This window comes from Sphaeramia orbicularis, chromosome 12, assembly GCF_902148855.1.
Source record: "Sphaeramia orbicularis chromosome 12, fSphaOr1.1, whole genome shotgun sequence".
Lineage (NCBI taxonomy): Eukaryota > Metazoa > Chordata > Actinopteri > Kurtiformes > Apogonidae > Sphaeramia > Sphaeramia orbicularis.
This window is the reverse complement of record NC_043968.1, coordinates 64,281,620-64,309,022: the sequence shown is the minus strand read 5'-3', so window position 1 is coordinate 64,309,022 and position 27,403 is coordinate 64,281,620. Positions and strand designations below refer to the sequence as shown.

The 27,403-nt window shown below is 37.2% G+C and overlaps 1 protein-coding gene across 1 annotated transcript in view; it reads left to right on the top strand.

Moving 5' to 3' along the window:
- Positions 1 to 335: 335 nt before the first annotated feature.
- Positions 336 to 27,403, top strand: part of epha5 (EPH receptor A5) — a 132,375-nt gene continuing 105,307 nt past the window's right edge. Inside the window, exons 1-3 of the mRNA XM_030148803.1 lie at positions 336 to 591; positions 8,056 to 8,120; positions 21,090 to 21,810. Coding sequence (XP_030004663.1) covers positions 492 to 591; positions 8,056 to 8,120; positions 21,090 to 21,810 — 886 coding nt within the window. The 5' untranslated portion in view covers positions 336 to 491. The remainder of the gene's footprint in view (positions 592 to 8,055; positions 8,121 to 21,089; positions 21,811 to 27,403) is intronic.

Sequence of the window (27,403 nt, the reverse complement as noted above, 5' to 3'; positions counted from 1 at the left end):
CATAAGCAGCCTGTGACAGAAGTGTAATTGTACTTGCCATATGTTAATAGCTTCCGTAAGTGACAAGCCTCCTGCTCTTCATCACGAATCCAATTAGGCTGTCTGACTGCAGCGCACTGAAACACGAGTGGAACCGACGGGTATCATAAAGTAACGCCATTACACATCGTAAAGGGCTAGAGGTAAACGGTTATCCCGTGGACAAAGAACAGTGGCAGTGGGGTTCACCTGTGGAGGGACTGTGATTGGAGAGGCCGTGCGCTTCACTCCGCCCCCCGGCGCGCTGCCCGCCTCCCCAAACCCAGGGCGCACGCACCCTCCTCAGTACTTCCCCTACCCGCTGCATACCATGAGCTCTCATCTCCCTGAGTGGACGCATAGCGATACAGATGGTGTCACCACGGTATCCCGCTTTGTGCTGACCGAAACTGCTGTTGTTTAAGAAAAAATTTCCCTCTTACCGGTGTCATTTTTGTTTTTTTGGATGCACCATGCAGTCTCGCTGGTGGAGTTGTGGCATTCGGTTGGTGGCATGGACATGGATTTGGAGTCGGGCATTGCTCGGAGCGTGGTGCATTCCCGCAAATGAAGGTAAAACACGCACACGGACACTTTGGGTTAACAGTCGCACTGTTGGGTAGCTGGCACAGATTTAACTGGCGCTGACACTTGTACCAGTTAACGGTGCGTTGCCCCCGCTCATCGCCGGGTCCACGGCACCGGCACCGGAGAACACGTTTGACAGGAACGGAGATCGTGTGTACAGTTAATTTAAGCTGACGGTGTTAATGACAGCCATAAGTCTGTGATGAGTGTTTGCACCGAAACACTACAGCGTTGAAAGAAAAGGAACAGAACGTGCTCCTTTCCAGATGAACCCGGTCCTTTGAGGACTTGACTGTGCAGACAGACGCGCACTGCGCTGCAGGAATCACCGTGTCCATCTGAGAAAAAAAATGAAAATGTTCATGTGGAGGTTTAAGATGCTCCATATACTGCAGACCTGACTCCGACCTTAATCCTGTATGATATTTGACAATTAAAAAACAGCAGTAAGAATTCACCTTACATTCTTATTAGACTCTGGTTCTTGTGCAGTGAGTTCCAAATGACTTTGTCTTGAGTTTATCAATCAAATAATTACTTCTGATTTAATGTGTCACATTTATCTTTTTTTTTCCATTGATTTTGAGTCAGTCAAATCAAATATTCTATTTGGAACTGAAAAAGCCTTTTTAGCCAATCTGCAGGATAGCCGCCTGAAGAAATGTTACATAATTTGTCTGATATTAACCGGTTTATTTGGCATCATTTGTTATATTTGTGGCGGTTATTACCATGCGCCATAAAAAAAAGTATAAAACAGTGTGTAAAAACATGGTTCCCACGCTATTGTCTGCAGACTTAGAAGCAGTTTAATAGCCGGGATGAATGCCATTGTTTGGTGCTATTAGACAGCATTATCCGGGAAAGAAAGAACATTCATCAACCTGGTTATTCTTCACATGGCAGATTTATTTGCTAAAGTTTAGAATCGAACAAAGTGGCTCCCAATGTGTGGCCTTGGGATCCTGCAGGGGAATCTTTTAAAATATGACCTGAGGTTTGCCAACAAGGTTTAATATAGAATATATGTCTTTGTATAGGTGCCATTTGGAGTCATGAATGTGCTTGTGCTTCTTTTGGGACAATGCGCCTGCGTAGGTGCAAACAGTGAAAAGTTTATTAAACAGTACAAGTCATTTAAAAGGATCTAACTTTATTAAAAACTTACCAAAGCTGCTCATGAGGTTCATCCTCTTTAGGAACAGCCCGAGACTTGCATTATGTTACTTTAGAAATTATCTTTAGTTAGACCACAGATTTAATGGAAGATATGATCACATGACTGCATCTTGACTGAAAAAAATGCATGTGATCTGACCTTTTCCTTTGCATAATTTGTTATTAGTTGAGTTTGACCTGTGGAAGTCAGTTTCTTTTCCTAAATGTGCTTTGTGTTGGAGTTTTGACTTAAAAAGCCATGCAGTCCTGCTTAACAAAACCCATAAATTAAAACTGTTGGTCACTTGTCAGAGACTGCAGATTAATTTAGTGTGTGTTTGCGTTCTAGAGAAAATCATACCATTGTGTGCATAATTGCAGAGGAGACAGAAGCTCATAATTATACTAGCTGCCATTGTCTCATTGGACCTATTTATTGTAATTGAAAAAGAAATATTAAACCTTTTTTTTCAGCCAAGTGGAAATGTCTTTGAGGAATCATCGGCGACTTGATTTTTGTGTTAAAATAAGGGTTAACATCCTATCATCAGGTTTTATAAGGTCATGCGTCTTGACCTTAAATAAGTTTACATTAATGACATCAGTTTTAAAAGGTGAAGTTAAGATTGTAGTTCTGTAAACCAGCAGCATTAGGTCTTTTTTTCTGGATAGAAAATGAAAAAAAGTAAAAACCCTGCACCTTTGTTATATTAACATTTTTCTCACAGTAGGACAAGTCATTCTGCAGAGCTGCTCCACAAATGATGGATAATACTGAGGAAAACTGTACACATGGTGCCAAGTTGATTAATTTCTTCTGTTCAAGCCAATCCATTCTTATTTAAATTGATCAATTTTTGTGAATATCTCTGCAGTGCCAGATGTCTCACATTTCTTTCAGAGATTGTTAGTGTATTCGAGTAATCATGATGCTTGACAAATGGGAATGTGTGAGCCTACACATTAGGGAGTTTAAAACCCATTACTTTGCTCTTTTTGTTGAAAATGATGTAGATGAAATGGGTCAGATTGGGTAAATTACAGTAAATGGATGAAAGTAGTGTAGGGTTTGTCTGGGTGTGAGGGAGGCAGACTATTAAGCCTGGAGCGACGCAAGCTAACATGTAAATGCAGTAATCGGCTACCATGTGGTGGAAATAGATGCAGTGAGACTGAAGAGGCAAATGGGTTGAAGAAAACGTATGTTTTATGCTGAAATCAGTAGCTTCAGGAGCATGAGGTGAAGAGAGTTTTACCCCAGACTGCACCAGAAGCACTCAGGTCAAGTTGTCCTTTAATCCTGTTAGCAATCCAAGTGGACCTGTCCCACTCGAATCACATATTCTTTTGTCATTTCAAAGAGAATCACGTCCCTGAGGTTGAAAATCCTAAATACATTTGAAATACTTAAAGTATCCTTGAAGTAATGTCGACCAGTCCATCTAAATCACCCCTTCCCTGGAACGGTGATGACTTTTTATAATGCATTCTGCTGATCATCGTCAGGCTGACCTCTTACTTGTTAGGTGGGTTGATCCTCAGAGAGAAAGCGAGTGAGAGTGAAAGAGGTAACGTATCCCGTATGATCTAGTTCAGCATCACTTATCTCTTCTTTATGGCCTAATTAGTTGTCTAATCGCCTCCTAAGGACATCTTTTATTATTCTCTGCAGAGCGGTGGAGACAGTAAGACTAGAGTTGTGTGCAGGGAGGGATTTCTCAGTTTCTGACTCTGGCTTTGTACACTGTTTTGTGATGCTTAGTTCCTGTTTGAGCGGCAGACGGTGACTTTTATTATGGGTTTATTTCCTTCTGTTGACACTGAGAGGGTTGATATACAGGCCGGCTGTTTTTATATGACAGGTCACAAAGCAATACCAATAAACCTCAGGCCGATTTTTAGTTAATGTTCCATGATGAACTATTGATGTTCAGCAGCTTCAGCTCAGATAACAGGTTATTTGATCCTATGAAGTTTTGATTAATAAGTTACAGTGAAATGTGAAGTCATGTTTGATAGAATAATGCAAAATTCACCATGACTTGATTGAAGGATTATTTATTGCACACACCTGAAAACAGAAAGCTAAAGAAAAAAGAACACAGTGTGGAAGAAAAATATTATATCTACATGTATGTATCTATACACACTCATATATAGTCATACTTAATCATATATATGTAGTATTTTATTCATATTATGTTCCCCTAAAGGAGTGGGAAGAAGTAAAACTTATGTACTCCCACCCCTTTGCTGTTGTCAATTTCTCAACTTTGAATGAATTCGCCCACTTCCTATTATTATACATTTTTATATGTATACATATATATATATATATATATATATATATATATATATATATATATATATATATATATATATATATATATATATTTACTTGCATTATTACATGATTAATACTAACAGTAATACTCAGTGCAATAGAAGTGCAAAGAAAGAAACATTTATGAGCAGAAATGGTTTTTAATTTATGCATTTTTACACTGTTTGAGATTCATTTTTTCTCAGATTTGTTTTCCAAGTTACAGTCTGTCAAAGCCTTAGTCTATCAGTAGGCTTATTGTTTTAGCAAGATTATAATGACATATTACAATGCACATACTGTATGTATTTCTCAGGCTCTGTAACAACATGCACTAAATACTGACTGTTGCCTGTAGAAGGTTTTTAGCTCATATTTTTTTAATGCTGTGCATAATATTTTCCTGTATTTTCTTGTTTTAACTTTATAGACTTTCTTTATAAATAGAAAGACTTTTGCACTATACTGTATACTATAGATTTTGCCTAGACAGAATATGAGCTCTTTTCTTAAGTTTAATGCCACAACTGCAAATAACTACAATGGAAATTACCACATTATGATTGTAGTGTCATTTATTCATGCATACTGATTAGCCACAGCACTTCAACTTTACCATCAAACTGAAATTTATCTGGTACAGATTCAGTTTGTTCTTTTTCACATAGAGTATTTACATGGATATTTTTGTTGAATATGCCTTTGTCTTTTGTTGAATATGTCTATGTCTGTGTTGGATGTGTCTGATGTTTCACTCGCTGTAAAAGCAGGTGATAAGAATGATGTTAAAAGACTAAACCATACAGTGACAAGTCTGAGAAGGTTGCTGTAAAAAAGGATTAACATCTTAGACTAGTTATGCTTCATGAAAGTTGAGTTTTTCTTCTTTCATTTTTAAGGCCACTTAAGATGTGTCACATTTTATTTTACTGCTTTGCTCAAACGTCTCCTTCTATTTAATGGAAAATTAAAGCACTGCTAGCACAACAATAGGTGCTTCACTTGAACTTTCTCTTTTATTGTTTCTGTACATATCATGTCAGCTGTAGAATAAGCAAAACGTTATCAGAGATAAGATAAGAATTGAACTCTGGCCTCACAAAACTGTCGCTAAGTTTATGACTGTTGACTTTATTGTCTTGGCCTATAACTAAAATGTGTTTAAGACCAATGATAACTTTGATGTTTGTCACCACTGACGTTATTATCAACCTGTTGTTACCAGAGCTATTAATGTCATGACACACTTCTTTACTGTATCACCATTTATTTATTTATTTATTTTTTTTTGCAAACTTTATTTCATTGGACTCTGTAAGACACAGAGCTGCTATAAAGCCATGAGCAGCTTGAAAACCTTACCATCGACTTGACCTATATGGACAAAAGTATTTGGAAACATCATGGCTACAACTCATAAGATGTCCTGTTCACGTTGATTTAAAATATAAACACCAGTATGTCCTTAAAGTAGAAAACATTTAAAATCATAGTCATATTTCAATCAGTCAGGGTTTTTTTTTTTTTTTTTAATCAATGTTGAGAGAAATTAAGTTAAAAATATCTCTGAGGCATTTTGGAAACAAACATAACATTTTAAACAAAACTAACCAATGCAGTGATATTTATCACAATATAAAACTGTATTACATTTGTCATCATTGTTTAGTATCCCAGACCCCTGTTAGAAAAGAAACACCTGAATTCAACGTGTCCCAATAGTTTCGTCCATGTAGTGTATGATTAAGATCAGTGATGTCATGACACACTTCTGTGCTGTATCACCAGTTATTTAGCTTTGTTGCAAATTAGACTCCACGAGGCACAGATAAAGCCACTAGCAGCTTAAAAGCATTATCATCCACTTGATATTAGGGCTGGGAATCTCAGGGTGTCTCGCGATATGAGATGACACGATATGATACGATATGATACGATACAATATGCGATACATGGCTCACGATCACGATAATATCTCAATGTGGTGATTATTGATATATTGCTCTTAATAACCTACAATATATCTGTGCGTTTATAAGGGCGAAATAAAAACAAACAAAAATTTCATAGTTAGATTTTGTAGCATAATTTAATGCAAAACAATGACAAACAGTGTCATTGTAATGCAAAAACAATGACACTGTTTTAGTCCAACATAACTGTTAACAAGATTTTTTTTAGGTGTCTGACAAACAGTGACACTATTTTAACAACGTGATGTCATGACTTGCGTTGCTATACTTGCCACTTTTAACTGGTGTGTTATCTGTATGCATTATAAGCTTTCCGCGTGTATGTTCATGCCATTAGTAGCCCCCTGTCCAACCTGAATTGATGCCTCAAACACTGAGGGTTACGGTTAGGGGTTACGTTTATGTGAACTGGAGATCTTGGTGCACACTGACATGGCATCAAATGACGCTGGATAACATGTGAAAGGTCAAGAATGCGTATGTATAGCACGCCAAATGCCATAAGAACACCGTTCAGTCTCATTTTAAACTCATTCAGAAAAGAAGACATCTCATGTCTCTCAAGTGTGCATGTTTGTCGTGCCACCTGTGTTTCGTATTTTTGTGAGACAGTTCTTACGTACTGGAAAGTCCTGCATCTTACAGTTTAACATTCGAGTACGCCGTATTGTTTTTTTTTCTTCTTCTGTGACCTAGGTCCAATTTTCAGCCACTTGCACAAGAAGCACCCCCTGGAAGACATGTAAAACAGTGACTCGACTCACAAAGGAGGAAGGATGAAAGAAGTTTATAGCAGCTACATTTTAATAATAATTAAAAAAACAAAAACATACGTGGCGAGAGTGCATCCATCGTAAGACTAAATATTACCATATTGATATTTTGTCACACTCCTACTTTACATGCTCTATATGGACAAAAGTATTTAGACACATCATGGCTACAGCTTGTAAGGTGTCCTGTTCATGCTAATTTCAGATATAAACATTAATATTTCCTTAAAGTAGACATTTTGTGGTAGAACATCAAATCATAGTCATGAGTATAAAAAAAACTCTGTGTTGAGAGAAATAATTAAAAACCATCTCTGAGGCATTTTGGAAGCTAAGATAATAATTTAAACAAAACTATCTAATGCAATGTAATGATATTTATCATAATATAGAACTATATTATGACATTTGTCATTATTGTTTTGTAGCCCAGACCCCTGTTAGAAAAGAAATGCCTGAATTCAATGTATCCCAATACTTTTGTCTATATAGTGTATGTTTAAGACCAGTGATGTCATGACACACTTCTGTACTGTAACATGATGTATTTAGTTTTATTCCAAATTAGACTCTGCAAGGTACAAAGCTGCTATAAAGCCACAAGCATCTACTTAACATATGACCTGCATTATGGAACCATGGTGAATTTGGAGACTCAGTTGCTTCTGAAGAACACAATTTTGACCATAACCTTTGCTTTATTGTGCTAAAAGAAGCTGCCAAGCACACTGACAATCAGGGGGGAAAACTTGGAACAGTCTGCTGCCACTAGTGCTACACAAGAGGAGATGGAAACATGTTTTGAAGAGTGCAGTGGTCAGGTAATTGCACTTGACAGCCTTTATCTGACAGGCTGAAAGAAGAGGATTTTAATGGTTCAGCCTGAGCTCTAATACAGACACTTGTTGGTGGTTTTCACTGAGCAAGATGCACAAATGTGCAGCTCTACAAAAAATAAGACTGGAGGAAAAAGTCGCACTCCAGGCCACACAAAGGTGTTATATCAGCTGTGAGTCTGTAGTTGACTTTTAACATTTAAAGCGAATCCCCCAAACACATTTTATTTTTAACACAACTGTAGGTTTTTACTCAAGCTGAAACCCTTTCCGTCTTTAAGAAGAAACTCAGACTAAAGACATAACAGACTCTAGTTATGGTTTTCTAATTATGTGCATGTGTAATTATGGGTCCTCAACCCTGACCTGAATTCTACTCTTTACAGTGAACCTGCTGGATTCTCGTTCTGTGATGGGAGACTTAGGATGGGTGGCCTATCCCAAGAATGGGGTGAGTTTTATCTTAACCTTCAAATACTTAAACAACTGCTGGGGACCAAAAGCATCTACTGATCTAAAATGTCCTATCAATACAGTTAAGTTATTCAGGTAAAATACAGTTTGTCATCTTTTCATGGTCACCAGATATGACCCATTTGGATGTTCAGAGGTTCCACCATGAACATTGAAACACCGTCATCTTCGACAACATTGATTCACCAGTAAAACCCATTGAGTTTGATAATGACAATGGCTGTAGATCCTTGTTCTTGACATATTTTGCTTAAACAGTCACTTTTTTTTTCAGTTTTCTCTGTTTTGATGTGATAACCGTTGAATGTACTCATTTACTACATTTATCAGTTAATGAAATGTAGGGAAAAAAAGTAATTTTCAGTGAAAAATACAAAATTTGGAGGATAATATAATAAATAATGATAGATCACATAGGAAAGGTTGAAATTAGATAAAATTGCTTTTGGAAGTCTAGGTCTTTAAGTGTTTAACAGCAGGACTCATACGAATTAATGTACATCTGACCACATTTTGTGTTGACCTTAGCATGAAAACATCAGAAAAATGCTTATAATGGGAGTTTTGTCAAATCAACAGACCCAAAGATAAAGGTAAATATGCACTGGCCAGTAATTAAAATAATCTCGTCTCCATGTATTGAAACCTTTAAAGCACAGGTGTCAAACATATGGCCTATGGGACAAAACCGGCTCACTGGAAGGTCCAATCCAACCCCTGGGATGAGTTTGTGAAATGGAAAAATTACACTGAAGAAATTAACAATTGATGATTTTAAAATTATTTCAGTTCAGTGGTCACATATAGACCAGTATGATCTCAAGTGATTCAGATTAGGAAAATGCTATCATAATAACCATAAATAATGAAAACTGTGAATTTATTAAATGTTTACATTTACAAACTATCCTGTCACAAAAAATGTGAATAACCTGAACAAAATATGAACCTGAAATGTCTTCAGAGAAATAAATTTAATTTTAACAATATTCTTTTTAACAATTTCAGGTTGTTCATGTTTTTATACATATTTAAGGAAACTTTGTGAATGTAAACATTTTCATAATGTAATTGCACTTATTTTTCATTGTTATTATTTTACTGGTTCGGCCCACTTCAGATCTTCTTGAGCTGAATGTGGCCCCTGGACTCAAAGGAATTTGACAATGAGTTTCTGTTACAAATGAGCTGCTGCTGCTGAAAAGCACCATCCTAAACTCACTTTCTGGGTGTGATGAATGACTTTACTCTCTCAAGTCCTTTTTCTTCATTTGTTTTATCAAGGTTAAAGGTCATTTTATTTTCAGGAACTCCAAGTTCATTATCAAGGTAAATTGAATTCATGAATAAGATATTGAAAGTCACCATGGAATATATTATTCTCAAACCAAGAATTGAATTTCCCACTGTTCCCAAGGTGATGGCTAATTAGAAAAATGATTTTTTTTTCATGGTATTACAAAATGTATTTTAATGAAAAAGAAATGTTTAAAGATTATTCCATTTTTCATTTCTATCGTTGCTCATGATGCCGTATTTCACTGTAAAGTCTTTGACCTGTGGTTGGTTTAAACAGGATTTCATGTTTTAGCCTCATTTGATCCACATGGAAAATTTTGCATAGAGTAACAGTCCGTGTTGGCAAATATGCAGCTATACATACTGGACCGAGAGTGCTGACCGTGGCGTTTTTTCCCTCCAGCTTTGGGTATTCAAATCACGGCCTTTTCTGTCGCTGTATGTAGATGGGCGAGATAGTGCTGACAAAAGCAGTCATATGCGCAATCATATTAATGAAGATGTGATTATGGTGTGCGGTTTCTGAAAATAAATAAATAAATAAATAAAAACGGCTGCATAAATAACACCATTTACAGGGAGTGGAAATAAAAGACTTGGTAAGACAATGTAAGGATTTCATTATGAGCTTGTTTCTGATTAGCTGCTGACATCTGATTAGATGTTTTTATTCAGCTCCAGTTAAAAGATAATTTGAATTAGACGTTTCTATTCAGCTTGTTGTGAAACATTGAGAGGAGAAACATGTCAAATGAAGAATGAATAATCTATGATCAGTTTTGCATTTTAAATAACTGATGCCCTCATTCTCGATCATTATAGTCCTCATGATGTTGGGTATTCATACAACCACATATGCGATGGATTCACAATCATCCTACACACAGCACAACCACACACTTCGCAGCGACCTCTTCTGTAGCTAAATAAGATTTTGAAGAGTCATGGAAGTTATTTTTCTTTTTTTCCTCGTATTCCCGATGGTTTGTTTCAACACCCCCCCCATCCACCCCATCATCTCTTCATCTCTTGTTCTTAACACCTTTTTCTGGTCAGCTCTACATCCTTGTGCCTCCCATCCTTCCTTGTCCCCGAACACTTGTTTGACTCTTTATAGTCATTTCCTTCTCATGCCTGTCATCTGCTTCTTGTTTCTTGTTTTGTTTTTGTTTTTTATCTCACTGTCCTCTCTTAGCTCCTTTATGCTTTCCTTCTTCTCAAAGCTTTCATGTTGCTTTGAAAATTCTTGAAACAAGAGCATTAAAAGTTCCTCTGAAATGTGATGGATGACCTTCAAATGTTGGGACAAGTCTTATTGAACAGTATGACACTAAATACAGCATCATTAGCAGATGAAAAGAGACGTAGCACAGAGTATTGCATGAAATTGAAGACTGTAGATTATATTAAATGTAAGGCTTAAGTTGTCACTGAAAGCTTCGTCTCACTGATGTTGAGCTCCTTGGGATGGTTTGATTCTCCCTTACACTGTGCAGAGCTGAACATGATGGAAACTTAAAGGCCTTAAGAAAAATTCACTTTTTTTGTAAAAAAAAATCTTGTTTTGGAACCTGTCTTGAAAACATTATATGTTGCTAGCCAAGGGGACAAAGGGCATTTCTGCCTTGAGGGCCCCTAGCAGGATAACATGGCAATGTGAGAAGGAAATGGAATGAATGATAGAGCAGTGGATGGCTGCAGACAGAAGCAGACTGAGGCAAAGACACAAGACTGGACTAAATTATAATTATAACCAAGAACAATATTCCTGTGACCTCAAGAATATCAGTCCTCACATGTCACCTCATTTTGAAAGTAGAACAATGATGTGATACTGAAGGTGGAAAAGATACCTGTGTGCAAAAAAAGGGTCGCACTTGAGTCATTATTATTATTATTTTTTTTTAAATATCAAGAAAACTACAAGGCAAGAAATGATGGATTATTTAGAATCTACAATAGGTCTCTTCTATAAAAAAATCATTTTGCAACTCTGCACAACTAGTGCTACACCAGTTCTGATTCATAGTTTCTCTTAAGCTTCTATTTTCAATATTGCTCTTATCTAAAGCAATACATAGAGATCCTTCCAGTTGTGTCCCATTGGACCTAAAAAAAAGTTGTATTACAGTCAATAGCAAGAGACAAGTGATATTTTGATCATTTACATACCGTCACCGTCCTAAAATAGTCATTTGCCTAAATCATCAAATACTCAATTCCTGGTTAAATTTTTTTGTATTTCTTGAAAAATCTGACAAAATGACTCAGACAATTATTTTAGGTGAAGGTTATGATACATAATGTATATAAGTTTAAAAGATCATTTTACAAGAAAGTTGCACTTTGTTGTGAAACAGCTAAACTATCAGACTATGCAATAAATAAAAAGACTTCACACCTAAAACGTTCTGAGGGGACGTCATTGTAATGTTCTCTCTCCGTGGTTGGTTCAGAGTCATTGAAGATGTGTCTGCAGCTTCAACATAATGAGACTGCAGTGATTTTTACCTTTTTTTGCTACTTTTTCACCTCACACTTGAAGAATGATGTGATAGATGCAGAGCTAATGGTCCATTTAGCTGCTTCCACACAAAACCAGATGTTACTTTACTATCTTTACCACCAACTGCAACTTTATTGATTTTAAATTATCTGTAAAAAGTGGCACAAATAGGATAAAAAAAACAAACACTTTTTTTCACCACTGACCAACGTTAATATATTTTCCGGTGTTACTTCCCATATACTGTAGCGTTAACAGGCAAATAAACAACTACAATATTACTTTTATTTATGTATTTGTAACTAAAAGTTGCCATTTTGTAGGTCCAGCTCTCAGTAACATTGTTCAGCAGTGGTTTGGGTGAATCAGCACAGGCATCGATCCTCGGCTTTGGAACAAACAAGCATAATGTACCAAAAAAATCAGGGCTGAATCAGGTTTGAGTTTCCCAATAAAATAATAAGGTTTTGGTTGAATGGTCTTGTTGTATTTGCCTTATAGTCAGTGTCTGTTGCTGTTTATTAGGAAATGACAAATACCGTTATCAAAAAACATATATATGAGAAACTGGAAATAGTAAATGGGGTATCACTAGTGGCACACATTTGCAAAATGGAGCAGAGCTCACATTTTTATTCCCCCTTTTGTACAGAAGTATCTCAAGGATTCAGTGTTTTATAAGAAACACCTGAGATGCATATTGTCTCTACTTTGCATGTTGCTTTATTTCATACTGTGCAGTTTTCTTGAACTTGAAAAATGAATGTTCCATTTTTTTAACACCCTGTATAAAAAACAATATCTTCTTTGTGACGTGAACAGCAAAGCAGATGACGAGTTTTGAAGGTGGAAAGAGAAAAGAGACTATTGCTCTTGTAAAATATGAAAGTAATTAGTACTTGATAAAAGATGAAATGTCCCACATTAGCGGTAGAGTTATCAGTGGAGTTTCTAATATAGATAATTAGAAGCAAAGTCTGTCTCAGAGTTCAATGAAGGTTGTTTCCTCGGTAATAATTTATTGTGCAGTTGTAATATAAAGGATGGAATCAACATAATCAAGGAACTAAAAAAGGATGCAGAAGAAATGAAAATCTGGGTGGTGGGGGGGGTTATGTATGTATAGATTTCAGGATATAGTTGGAGCTTTTTGGCTGTCAATTCTTTGTCATCTAAAACCTCTATTACCTCTGTTCCCATTATGTTGGACTTGTTGGAAGTCTGGGCAGGGTGCCAATCATATGCAGTTTGGTGGATGCTTTTATCTGCTGCAGCTTCAAGCCTCACACAAGGACACAAATGTAAAGAAGCGGATCTCACAACACATTACCTCCCATCAGTCTGGTTGTGCCTAAGAACCATCACTCTGTCGTTATCTGAACATTACTGAGCAGTCGCCACCGGACTTGTAAAGACCCCAGACCTCAAAGAACTGTTGCTGACAAAGGCTGTGACTGATGAAACACTTTAAGTCACTTTACATCACCTCATGTCTTCTTTTGAAACTTTCTGCAGATGACAACACAAAGGCCACAGGCATCGGTTAGTTGTCAGCTGTGCCCATTGAAGAGACACTTTAAAAAGCAGAAGACTCAGCATTATAGAAAACAAAGATAACTTTAAACCAAACTGGGTACAACAGTTCAGTGTCAAAAACTCATCTGTAAAGTGGCATGTATGTCCTTTGTGTCTAAATTCTTGCTAAAATATGTTTAGGTAATGCTGCCCACATTTTGTTTCAGCAAAGTACAATAATGCTGTTTACCAAAATTACTGTGAAGAGGCAAAAATGTTGCTCCCGAGGACAAATAATTCAGATTCTCATAGAATTTATTTGATGCAAGTGATGCTCAACAATAAAACATGTTTTTGAGCTACAAACAGAATCATGCAGCTGTTGTAATGAAACACATCAATTCTAGTGATGTTGTACATAAAAATAGACTATGTAAAAATCTGCATCTGTAGGTGAAAAGTGCTACCTTGGTCACTTCCTTACTGAGCCTTATCAGCTCCATGGTGTAGATTTCTATGACTCTACATCATGAAAGATATATAAAAAGTCATTTTACTGCCTCTAATTAGAGGTATTTAGTCGACCTGTCATCCAGTTAGATTCTGTTAAACCTCATTCATTTTTCATGCATTCATTTTCCATTCATTTCTGGTTTTAATTCTGAAATAATGTGTTAGAACGTAACAGTGGCACAACAAAGTGCAGTTTTTGTTGGGGAAATAAGATGGATTTAAAACTACTTCAGAACTATATGATGGCAAGAGAAAGCAACATGGATACTGACATAAGGACAGGCCTTTATCAGGTGGTTAAACTAGTGCAAAAACTCAAACTAACCCTTCAGGGCCTCATATGTTTATGCATAAGTGTCTTCTGATTCTCTGTCACACAGATGTCCATGAACTACTCCTGTCAGATAGTCTACATCTGAATATTCAGACACTGAACACCTCCATCTCAGCCTGTTTCTGATATTATAGTAGTTTTCAGTTGGTGATAAATTTCCATTTAAACATCTACCAAGTGGATTCACAAAATCAGCTGGTTTTGACAAGAGCACTGACTGCACCTATGATTAGTAAATGATCTCTAGACTTCATTAATGCTGAAAAAAATCTTAACGTTTTTGTCTTCAAATGTATTTAATCATATTTAAACCAAACCACAACCATTTCCTTCCCTAGCCCAAGTGCTTTTGTTCCCAAATCTACGGGATATCTCTAGTGGCAAATCCATCATCAAGCCCAACCTCCTCCTGCAATTTGAGGAAATACAAAAGAAGTTCCACACATTTTAATGAGAAATGATCTTCTCTCGCATCAAAATGAAGGCATAGACCATATTTCTTTACAGTAGCACAGGCAGCTTTGTGCCTTTCTACAAAAAATAACAATGTATGTGCGACTTAGCAGCTCTTTTTTTGCCCTGAGCACATTATTGTACCATGAAGGTGCAAAGACAAGGTGTGGGTACAAGGGGGGAGAAGTGTTTGAGACATAAGACAAAGGCAGAGATGATGTAGAAGCAGTGTGGTAGAAAGAACTGTACGAGGACTGTGAGCACGCTGAAGGAGAGCAGCAGAAATCAAGGACAATGAAGAAGCTGAAAGTGTAAGGGGGAAGGGAAGGGAAGGGAAGAGAAGACGACTTGAGATGGAGAAGCAAAGAGGGGACGTGGTTGACCAGAATTTCTAGGTTAGTGTTAAGATTGGATAATTAAAGGAAGAATAGAGGACACATAGAAGGAAAATGATGATAGACATGGATGAAATGAAAAGGCAGAGGAAAAAGGCATGAGAAGGGGGGATGTTGGAGGGGATGAGATGGAGACAGAAATGAGAAGAGGAGGGGGTCTCGTATGGGTGAAGAGTGAGAAGGACAGTTCTATTACAGTGTCATGTCGGTCAGCGGTAATGGGCAGTAATAATAAGTTAGAGACAGCTTTATAGACTTAGAGCCAGGAGGGCACTCTGCAGAGCCACAGGGGGTCTGTGTGTCTGACAGATGTGGCAAAGTCATACACACACACACACACACACACACACACACACACACACACACACACACACACACACACACACACACACACACACACAGAGGTGGGAGTCAGAAAAAACAAAAAACAAATACACACTAATGAGTAGCCAGAAAGATGGGGTCTGTGATTGGGTCTTGCAGGGATAATATTAAAAACCTCCAATTACTGTTGTAAAAACCCTTAGGTTTGCTGGTTTATCAATTCGCATGGTTGGTTCAGTTTCTTCCTCTGAGGCTCACAGATACTACTACCAAAGCCTGCAGTTCCTTGAATGTCCACTTGAGGCCGGTTCCAAATGCAAGCCAATCCTCAGAGCCTTCCATGTTAAAATATTTAGAGTAAAAAAAAAAAATATATATATATATATATAAAATAGGTACAATGTCTCTGTATTTCACCAGTATATTCTATCAAGAATCAATTTCCCAATAGAAGTGGGTGGTTCCAACCAGTAGTTTCATCAGAGAGGATGTTTGAAGAAATTGCTAGTGAACATGATGAAGACAACGAAGATGACGAAAACGGAGATGATGACCAACACAGCGCCTTCACAATAGCTTATCGACTGGTGAGCTAATAATTATATTTATAGCTGGGTTCATGTACAGTTTTGGTCTCTATCTAATTTATGACAACTGTATGTAACTGAATTATAAGAAGAATTATTGACAGCTAGCTCGGCTGCTAAAGTCATCAGTCAGAGCTTCTGTTTATTGAATAAAACATTTTTTTGTCTCATGATAGACAGCTCTGTCATACTTGTGTTTGAGAAGTTACACCAATAAGCTGATCAGAGGATTCTATATTGAAGTTTACCAACACTTCCAATGCTCCAATTACAATGCTCAGCCTCTTAGCATAGCTTGTTAGCATGAATTTGTATTTTATGCTCTATAAACAAGCAAAAGAGTAGCAGTCAAAATAGCACAACCACATGTGTCATGGATGTACAGTATTCTACCATCTTAAAACCAAAAGACAAATTTTAAGTTTTTCAATATTTAACTGTGCAAATATTATATTATTCCAAAGCTTTTTTTATGTTTCTGGTTGGTCCCATGTAGAAGGGGGATCTCTTTCTCAAAGGACACCTGGCCAAGGTGGCAGCAATACAATCACATGATTACATTTTACAATAATAAAAGCATTTGCAAACACAAAAAAACATATACAATCAGTCAAAAGATTTACAGATCAACAGCCTTGATTCCAAAGATTAATCGATCATTAAAATCAGTCAAAGGAATCAGTATTTGGAATAGATTGAAGCTTGTTCCAGGCATCAGGAGCTGAAAACCTAAAAGATTTCTTTCCTAATTCAGTCCTTATCTTTGGAACAAACAGTTTCAAAGTTTCCGTTGAGTGCAGATTGTAACTTCCATGATGATAATGATATGATTCCAAAGTTAAAAAGTTATAAAGTTTATGAATTGGAACCCAACATAATACTTGAGATAGCTGTAAATTTATGTTGATATCCATTTCCTGTATCATCACGACTCGCCTCAATTCAATACAGCTTGACTCATTTACTATGTCTTCCGTATGGATGGCTGTCATTGCAACATGGTGTAAATCTTGCTTGATGTCAAGGTAACAATGGAAGAGACTTAAATCCAAATTTAAATGTCAGAAATTAAATGCTATATCGAGTATAGTTTTTTACTCTAAATCAGTGATCAGTTTATTAAAACAGGACAGACTTGAAAATTTGCTCCAAAGGTTTTGAAGATGTTCTGTTTATTTGTCTGAGTGATCCACATCATGACATGACAACAGTGATACTGGATCAACTGACCCGTGTTTACTGTCTAAGTTGAGGTGATACTGGAGCTGGAAAATGGGCATTATCTTAACACAAAGTATATGCATGCCATTTTTAAAAGTTACAAGCTGATTTTCAGGTTTTTCAGCAGATTTACTAAAAATATTAACATAATTACACACCATGCAGACAGGGACAAGGGTAAACTAAGTGAAAATGCAGGGCTGTGACTAAAATGACGTACTATTATTTTGGAGTGAAACTAAAACATACAGTGATCTGGTAGTGTCATGAAAATATGGACAACATGTTTCCAAAAGCTTGGTGATTTAGAGTTAAAATAGCAAATTAACATAATAACTGTAGCTTGCTTGTTTCTTAAATACACAAAATTACAAGTATAAAAGAAATATTTATACATAGCAATGAAAAATGCACATAGCAAACTAAAACAGAGCTTTTTATGTAATTACATGTTACTGGTGTGAAAGTATCTTAAATAGCCTTAAGAGTTGATTAAATGTGTTTTAATTTTATTGTGGGGCAGCAGTTGCACCACTTTGGTCAACTGGATGATAGAACATATTTTTGTGCATGCAATGTGTTTTAATAAATAAGTAAAGTGGGAATAGATGTGCTTGCAATAGGTGAGTATTTGAAGTGGTGTTAGGATTGACTGAATGAATACTTAGCAGTGCCTCATATTTCAGCTCTGGTGGTCCTGACCCTTGAAGTGTTAGTATGTACGAGAACCTCTACCTCTATACGCACCACGACATCTGTAAATCCAACATACTTAATTCCATGTCCAAGATCCCATGAAATAGCCACTTGAAGTTCTTGGAAGGCCGCTTACTTTGTGGAAAACTGTGCATGCTTAGTGGTGAGCCCACGGTGCACTGGCGAGTACAAGTAAAAAGGCCACTCAATAAAACCCACCATAATCCAATCAAATGACACTGTTTTTTATTCCATATGTACTGTGGCTCAATAGACCAATTCATTTCCACTAAAAATTGATCCCTGTTTGATGTTTAGGGCCAGTATTCTGTATTTAAAGGGAATACATCACATAAAGAATGTAGGCTAATTATGCAGTTTCACTGGACTTTAAAAAGCCTGAACCTGAGCTTTAACTAATTGTAATGTTATTCTGCAGTCATTTAGGGTCCTTTAATCTTTGTGTGATGACTCAAAAGAGTTAGCCCATGCAAGTTTCATGTTCCATTTGCATTAGAAATCACACTCTATTAATATGTTGGAGCTGCAAAGCAGGCTGATGTCCAGTGGCACAACAAAGCAATATGCACAGATACTGCAGCATTTGATTCTAAGCCAAACTAAAGAAGGTCGTCCCTTCAAACCCTTACCAATAATGAAGTGTGTGTGTGTGTGTGTGTGTGTGTGTGTGTGTGTGTGTGTGTGTGTGTAATGAAGTGTGTAGAGTGTGTGCGTGTGTGTGTGTGTGTGTTTAAGCTGTGTAAAGCTCAGAGCAGGCTGTTGGATCTGTGTGATCTAACCAGTAAGAGGCTTAATGTCTGCACTGGGACTGACTGGGCTGGAGTCTGGGAGAGATAGGGAATCAGTTGTACACATTCACACACATTAGGTTTCTGTATCTATACATGTGGGTCACTTCATTAAAAGAATGCATTTAACTCTGTAACCTTAACCTCCTTCATTCTTATATCATGATTTAACCACTAAAAAGCCCCTGAAGCTGAACACAAGACAGGAAATTCTGATGAAGTGAGGACATTTTGCCAAAGAAACAAGCTGTAAATGACATGAAAAAATACCGTCTCATAACACTTTACAATTCTTCCTTTATGTCATCACTGGATCAGAAACTGAATGATAACCTGAAAATACAAAAGACAGACGAAAGCAGAGAGAAATGGGGGGGGGGGGGGCAAGAAGAAAGAAACAGATGGAGAACAAGAGAGAAAAGAGAGAGAGAAAAGACAAAGACAGAAGGTTGTACACAACAGCTACAGCGAGGATTGATTAATATGGGCTATTAAGCTATAACACCAGATCATAGTCTGGTCCCTCTGGCCATATTACGGTGACATGATGAAGCGCCTGTATTAGCCATGGGAGAGTGCTAGTGATGCAGATAATAGCCATGTCCCAGGAGACCTGCAGAGGGAATTAATGCTGCTGTCTAACACACATTCAGAGGCTTAGATGCACACACACACACACACACACACACACACACACACATACAAACACACACGAAAACTGACACATCATTTACATATATGCACATACAGACAAAATGCTTGCATGCTCATTTCTTTTTCTGACCAGAACTCTACCCCTCATTCATAGTGAATGCATATACCTCATAAAATTATCTTTTTTTTTTTTTTTTTTCTTTTTTCTTGTTGCAGTTGGAGGAAATCAGGTGGAAGAAATGACGATTATTCTGCAATCTGTACCTGTCCACACACACACTTTATCCTTTTTTTTTTTTTACCACTGTCATACCTGTCTATTATGTTATACCTGTCATTTTTTTTTTTTTTTTTTTTTTTTTTTTTTTTACCAGATTTCATGCATCTTTCTCCTTTCTAGAACAGGCTGTTGGTTGAAATATGATTATATTAGTGCTGATATACTGCACTATTTATAGTATATTACCACAGCTAATCAGTCCTCCTGATACCTGCAAATCCCTTTACAGGTGTGTTCTTACAAGACAATATCAGTTAAATTTGAAAAAAATACAGTGTGAAAGTTGGATTCATCCCATCAAATTTAAGCAAAACAGATTATATGCTGAGGAATACTCACTTGCTGGATTTAAGCTCCTGAAAGTTTAATGGTCTGGAAAAATCACATTTGCACTGAGAAATTTTCTAAAGTATTTCCATTTTCTAACGTTTCACTTATAATCCACTTCATTTTAGAGGCAAATATTACTTTTTCCTTTGTCTGACACATTTAGTTCATCATTACTTTTACATTACATGATTGCCTTGTAATGGAACCTGCCTGCATTATCTGCTTTTATTTTGTTGCAAGGTAATATAATCATGTGATGTTGCTGAAGCATCTATGCCTTTTGTTTTTCATCAATGGCTAACAGGACTTGGCCAATAGAGACTGCAGTTTGCATCACAGTTCCTAATAAAACTGATGAAATAAAACCTTTAAAAACTTCTGGGACCAGTTGAAAAATGCATTTTCAAACAAAAGCAAAGCTGAAAACAGGCCCGCTTTTCTCAACTCCTCAAAAGCTCCCATTTTAGAGATATGTGTTTTGTGATGATCTTATGAATACAACTAGCACGCTGACCCATGGGGAACCATGGGTTCTAGATCCTGTGATACAGTTCATTCCTTTACTTTCTTTATTTTCTCGGTAAATTCCACTGGCATTTTCAGTTGAATAACCTCTCAGCTGGCATGTCTGTTTCTGCGTGATTGGCTTTTGAGAGGCCATTGTATTTCAAAATTACTAATATCTCCCAAAATATTGGTCCTATCAACTCCCCGTTTTCAGCAGTCTCTTTCTTGACCAAAAATAAGTATGCCAGACTGCTGCAGTCAACTCTTTCTGGATTTTGTATGATGCTCATATTGTTCTGACAAACTGTCAAACAGAAGTGTGTAATAGCTACTCTTAAACTGGATTTCAACCATATTATGTTGTCTTAATCATATGTAAGTTTTATACTCTGTCTGTTCTTTTGCATTGTACTGATGGGCCTCTTGGCCAGGTCTCCCTCAAAAAAGAGATTTATATCTCAAGGGACTTCCTTGTTAAATAAAGGTTAAATAAATAAATATGTTTCCTCTTTCTCTGGCACAGTGGGAGGAGATTGGGGAGGTGGATGAGGACTACGCCCCCATCCACACCTACCAGGTATGCAGAGTGATGGAGCAGAACCAGAACAACTGGCTCCACACCAACTGGATCCTGACTGAGGGTGCCCAGCGTGTCTTCATCGAACTCAAGTTCACCCTGAGAGACTGTAACAGCCTGCCAGGAGGAGTCGGGACCTGCAAGGAGACGTTTAACATGTATTACTATGAAACGGATGGAGACGAGGACGAAATGGACAACGGGGATATGAGAGACAGAGCAGGGATCACCGAGGAGGAAGACAGGGCTATGAAAGAGAGCAGGTACATCAAAATCGACACCATTGCAGCTGATGAGAGCTTCACCGAGCTGGACCTGGGGGACCGCGTCATGAAGCTCAACACCGAAGTCAGAGATTTAGGACCTTTAACCCGGAAAGGCTTCTACCTGGCGTTTCAGGATTTGGGAGCCTGTATTGCTTTAGTGTCCGTGCGGGTTTTCTACAAACGCTGCCCATTTCTGGTGAAAAGTCTGGCCGAATTCCCCGACACAATCCCAGGTTCGGAAGCCTCACAGCTCGTGGAGGTAGTCGGCCACTGTGTCAATAACTCCCTGCCTTTGTATGAGCCTCCCAGAATGCACTGCAGCACAGAAGGAGAATGGCTGGTGCCTATCGGGAAGTGTGTATGCAAGTCAGGATTCGAGGAACTCAACGGATCCTGTCAAGGTGAGAGGGCAAATTTTTGTGGGTGAGGAAAATTAGTTTTTTCTTTAACAATAATAAGAATTTTTATTCTGTTGGTCTGTTTTATGTTTGGTATGGTTGTCTCTCCACATTCATATGCACTTCCTCAGTTCGCTCGCTCCAATCTGTGTTTATTTTTGTATTCGGGCGTGTTTGTTTTTAGTTTTTTAGTGTGCTTCAGTGTGCACATGTATCTGTTTATTCTTTTTGTAAGAGTTTCTTACCATGCCGGTGTGTTTTTAGCTTAGTAGAGGGTATTCCCCTGAGCCCTGCAGCACTTTGCTGCTCTCATGCAACCGCTGTTCTGCTCTCACTCAAGTCCAAACATTCCCACCGCACACCAGCCTTAACTGTTGTTTCACCTAGAGCCACTCGGCGTTCTCCTCTTCACTCCTCTCCAGTCTTCCTCTGTGCTGTGTTGAATTACTCAGTTTCCTCTTCTTCACTCACTCTTACAATAGACTTTACTTCTGCAGTTAAAAGCAATTGAGTGGCACCAGAAATTTAAAAAATACATGTATCAGAGCCAGGTTTTTACAGTGGCATGAAATTGTATTGCACAAAAGTATATTTCATAACTGTAGAATGTTTAATCTCTCAAGTGTGTGCATGTGGATATTTCCAATTCCTTTTTTGTTTGTAGCTCTCTGGCTGATAGGCCATGAGCTATAGTGAAGGCGCTGTGTCTGGCGTCACTATCGTTATTGTCTTTGTCGTTGTTGTCTTTGTTAGCAATTTCTTCAAACATTTTCTCGGACAAAACTACTGGTCGGATTAAGTTCAGATTTTATATGTGGGACAATGCCTACAAAGTTTGTTCACAGTTTTGAGATACTAAAATGTTTTAATTTTTGATGAATTTTTGAAATATTGAAAATTTGACTTTACTTGTAATGTGCCATATTTTAATGTATAACACTGAATGGTTAGAGATATCAATATAGTTACTTCTGAGCACTGATAGGAAGCCCTATATGAACTTTAATTTAATTTGTTGAGTTATCCTTTGACTGTGAGTGACCTTGAAGGGTCAAACTCAAGGTCACCAATGTATAGGTTTTAACAATTTTCTTCTCAAACTACTAGTCAGATTCATTTCAAATTATGTATGTATCTTCCTTGGGACAATGTTTACAAAGTTTAGTCACATTTTTGAGAATTTTTTATTTTTTGACCAATTTTGGAAGTATTTTAAATTTGCCTTTACTTATAATGGTCCATTTTTTAAATTTATTTTTTTAAAAGTGTATTTATCATTTTTCCACATCAACAACATTGACATCATTAAAGCATTTCTTACAAAAGTTATGAACTTGTCCCCCCCACACCCAACCCCCCATCCAGGTGGCATCCCCGCAAATATATCCACATAAACACTCGCGTATCAAATGGGCTAACAACACCAAAAGAAGAAAAGTAATATATACAAGTACAAAAAACAGACACACTAAAAAATATCTCAAACCAATCTTTGTTGATCATTCTGGTCATACCAGCAACATTCTGGACCTCTGGCAGAAGAAAAAAAGTCCCAGCAGTCAGAGTTTGGGCATTTAGAAGACTGGGATGGCAGTCAAAGAGAGAGAAAGAAAGAAAAATAAATATATTAAGTAAAAACAAGGAGTCAGGCAAAAAGCAGGCTCTTGATATGAGCTATGTAATGGTCTATATTTTGATGGCTTACAGCATGGAAATGGTTACAGATATCAGTATAGTTACTACTGAGCACTGATAGGAAGTCATATATGGACTTTGATTTCATTAGTTGAGTTCTCCTCCTGTGAAAGTACCACATACTTCTGTTGGGAGATTGTTCCCCTGCATCAAGACCACAGGACTCTAACATAGCAGCAGAACCTGACAATCTTACAAATTCAACTTGGTATTGATTCTTAATAGAATATTTTGGTGAGATACAGGGTCATAAATTTTTTGTTTTTGTAATCTATCCATGTGTATATGTGAGCTCATATGAAGCTGAATTTTGCTATATAAAGTGAGAAATGACTCCCTGAGCGCTATCATATTTCAGGAACGTTAATTTCCAGCTAAAGAGTATGTTTGACTAATGAGTTCAAGTCTGATATTTCTGTTTAATTTAACCGATGGTACCCCCAGAAGTCCAAAGGAACATTGTAAGTGCTCAGAAGCTGCACCTCTCGTAGCTGTGATTAGCTAACTATAATCAAAGGGTAAAACATAGCGGCTACATAGTAACGGAGTCTGAACCGTCTCTAGCTTTACTTCATCAGGCATGGAGTCTCTGCAGGGAGATCATTAGGAAATAGCTGTCAGTAGGCCACTGGCCTGCCTCAAGTCATTCTGACACAGACTGTACAGTCACCCAGATTATTACAGATCCACAGCTGACAAGGCAGAAAAAAAAGAAAATACCTGAGAGCTTATTTATACTTTACTGTATGATTACAACAACAATATGGCTTTGTTTTCCATCTTTAGTGACGAGGACTGAAACCTTCAGCTAAATATATGTGTCATACAGAAAAGCAACCCTGTACCACAGACTTATGAGCGTGATTATTTCATGGATATGGAAAACATTCATATCATGCATTATTCCAGCTAGTACATCTGGCATATGCAAGACTTTTGTTAATATTATGTTAATGCAGTGACATTGTCTTAGTTGTAAGTTTTTTTTGTCTTCGTGTACCTCAGCAGGAAAGTGATTTGTTTTGAGAGAGATCAACGAAAACGGCAGCTGAGTCTTCTTCTTCTTCTTTTTTTTTTTTTTTTTGCACAGGTTGAGTTTGACAAAGGCAGTAAAAGAGGGTTTTTTCCATTGTTCCCTATTCACAAAAGGGTTGTGTTACTCTGATGACACTGTAATAAAATCTGACAAAACCGTAAATTTGTACAAAAGGTCAACGAACCACTCGGTGTCCTGTTATGTCGGCCTCTTTGCATTAAAATAAATGTTTAGAATTGCTAAAAACTAATTTGATTCTGGAGATTAAACATGTGTAAACAAACGTGAATGTGAGCTGTTTGGACCAAACTCATTTCCAGCAATTAAAGAAGCTGCAGGAATTTTTAAATTTTTTTTTACCTGAAGCTGTGAATGCAGATGAGACTGCTAAACTGACAGGCTTTGAAACTGTGCATAGAGAGACTCATGGCAGGGTTCCTCTCTCAGCTTTGTCACCATATGTGTGCGCTTCAGCAAACACCTTTTCATGAGAATTTCAGTAACTTACATTGAAGTGTAAAGTATTGAAATCAGTTTCTGAGGTGTTGAAAGAGAGCTCAGGTTCTGTACTGGGAAGCGTTATGTATTCAGTGTCTTTCTTTTGTGTTGGTTGCTGTTTTGATTTGATAGTCTTCCACTGAACATCTGATGAGCAGGGTTTAAGAGCCTGGCGGTGCAGTTGTTTAGTTTTCCTCAATTCCATCTATTTCTTTTTTCTCTCAGCTGGTGTCGCTTGTAGTGTTTTGAGGTGCTCAAGCAATACATTTCTGTGTCTGTGTGCAGTAAATGTTGTATTATATCATGTCCAGCCTTTTCTTTTAATGCTGTAGATAATGGATGTCAAACTCATTTTAGTTCTTTGACCACATACTGCCCAATGCGATCTGAACTGGGATGAATTAGTGAAATAATAAAATAATAAATAAATAACATCAGCACACAACAGTTTTTATCTCTGTTTTACAATGAAAAAGTAAAATTACATAATGAAAATGTTTACATGTACAGACAAATTGTCCGTTAAAAAATATGAATAACAAAAACAACTATGAAAAACTGAAATTCATTAAGAAAAGTAAGTGCAATGTTAATAATTTTATTTATTTTATTCCTCAGCTTCTCATTTACACATGTGCGTTACAACTTGCAGATCACAGTGGATCTACAAATGCACAACACATTTAGTAACAGGCAGGTTATTGTTAAAATTCCACTTACTTCTCTTAAGACATTTCAGGTTGTTCATATTTGTTCAGGTTATTCCCATTTTTTGTGAAAGGATTTTTTGTAAATGTAAACATTCTCACGTGATGTTACTTTTTTTTTTACAATAAAACAAAGAGAAAAATTTGGAGTTGTCAGTATTTATAGGTTATTACGATAGTATTGAAACACTTCAGAATGAATTGGGCTGAATGTGGAACCTAAACTAAAATGATTATTAATATCTTCAGTGTAATTTTTGCTTTTCCCAAATTTCTCCAAGGGGCCGATGTTGGCCCGCAGGCCATATGTTTGACATCCCTGCTGTAGCTGCACGCCCTACGCCACATTTTGAATCAGTGGATTGTGGATTAAAGTACAATGTGTAAAAGAAAATGTGTGTGTGGGTCCTGGTCTGTATGCTGACTAGTAGAGCATGATTTAATGCAGCCTTTGTGAATGTAGGCCACATCTCTTCATGGACAGCTCTTTTTCATTTCTCTTTGTCTTTGCAGCTCTTTCTCACTTTTACAGTTTGGGTTCTTTCTGAGTGTTAGCTGTCTGGCTTATTGTCTATACTTCACTTTCTCTTTTTCCCAGCTTTCACCCCTTTTGTCTGTTTTCTCACGTTACGTCTTTGAATTGTCTCTTCATTTGTCCTTTCTTTTTTCTCCAGCTTTCTTGCCACCACCTACATCATTTGTGCCCCTTTTACACTCTTGTCAATTCCTTTCATTCCATTTACCCCTTCACTGCTCTCACATGTCAAATTATTATGTCTTTTAGATTTTAAGGTCTAATTAGTGCTCTTTAGGGAAAATTGAAGAAATTAATAGTGGTCTTAAACCTTTTTCTCTGCTGTCAGCACATGCCCAACAGTGGATCATTTCACAGATCTGAGGTACAATAAAGTGGACAGTCTCAGTTAGGGCTGTGCAATTAATTGAAATTCAATTACGATTTCGATTATTACACGCAACGATTACAAAATTATGTAATCGAGAAAAAATGATTATTAATTTTGAGTTGTTTTAATTCACGCACATGCAAGCTACCATGAGCTGCTCTGCCCCGCCCCCCTCTAAGCTACTGCTGCCTGCTAGCCTGCAGGTCCACCCCAAGAGGAAAGTTGTACCTAGCGGTCTGGAAAAACGGCAGGAGAATCACAGCAGAAGTGCTTGGTAAACAAAAAAGGCAAGTCAAATTCAATTGTATGGAATCACTTTGGGTTTGATGAAGAAGACGAAGAGCAAAAACACATCACATGCAAAAAGTGTTTGGTAGTTGTGTCCGCACCGACCGCTAACACAACAAACTTTTTTAACCATCTAAAGTTTAACCACTGCCACCTTTATCATAATCTTTATCTTATGAGAAACTAAAACGCATAAAAACAACTTCGTCCGCAATGCAATCTTCAGTCTCCGAATCTCTTTACGCTGCAACTCCCGTATTAACCTAACCCTAACCCGTATAACCCTAACGTGCGTATTCTATAGGGTGTCCCATAAGTCTCCATACATAGGAAAAATAAACGTTTCTTGACATAAACCATTTTTATTTATATAATATGCTCTATATGACTGCCATTTTGTCGGGAACACATTTCAATGCGTGTCCTCCACTGCTGAAGAACTATAAAGAAGAAATATAAAGAAATAC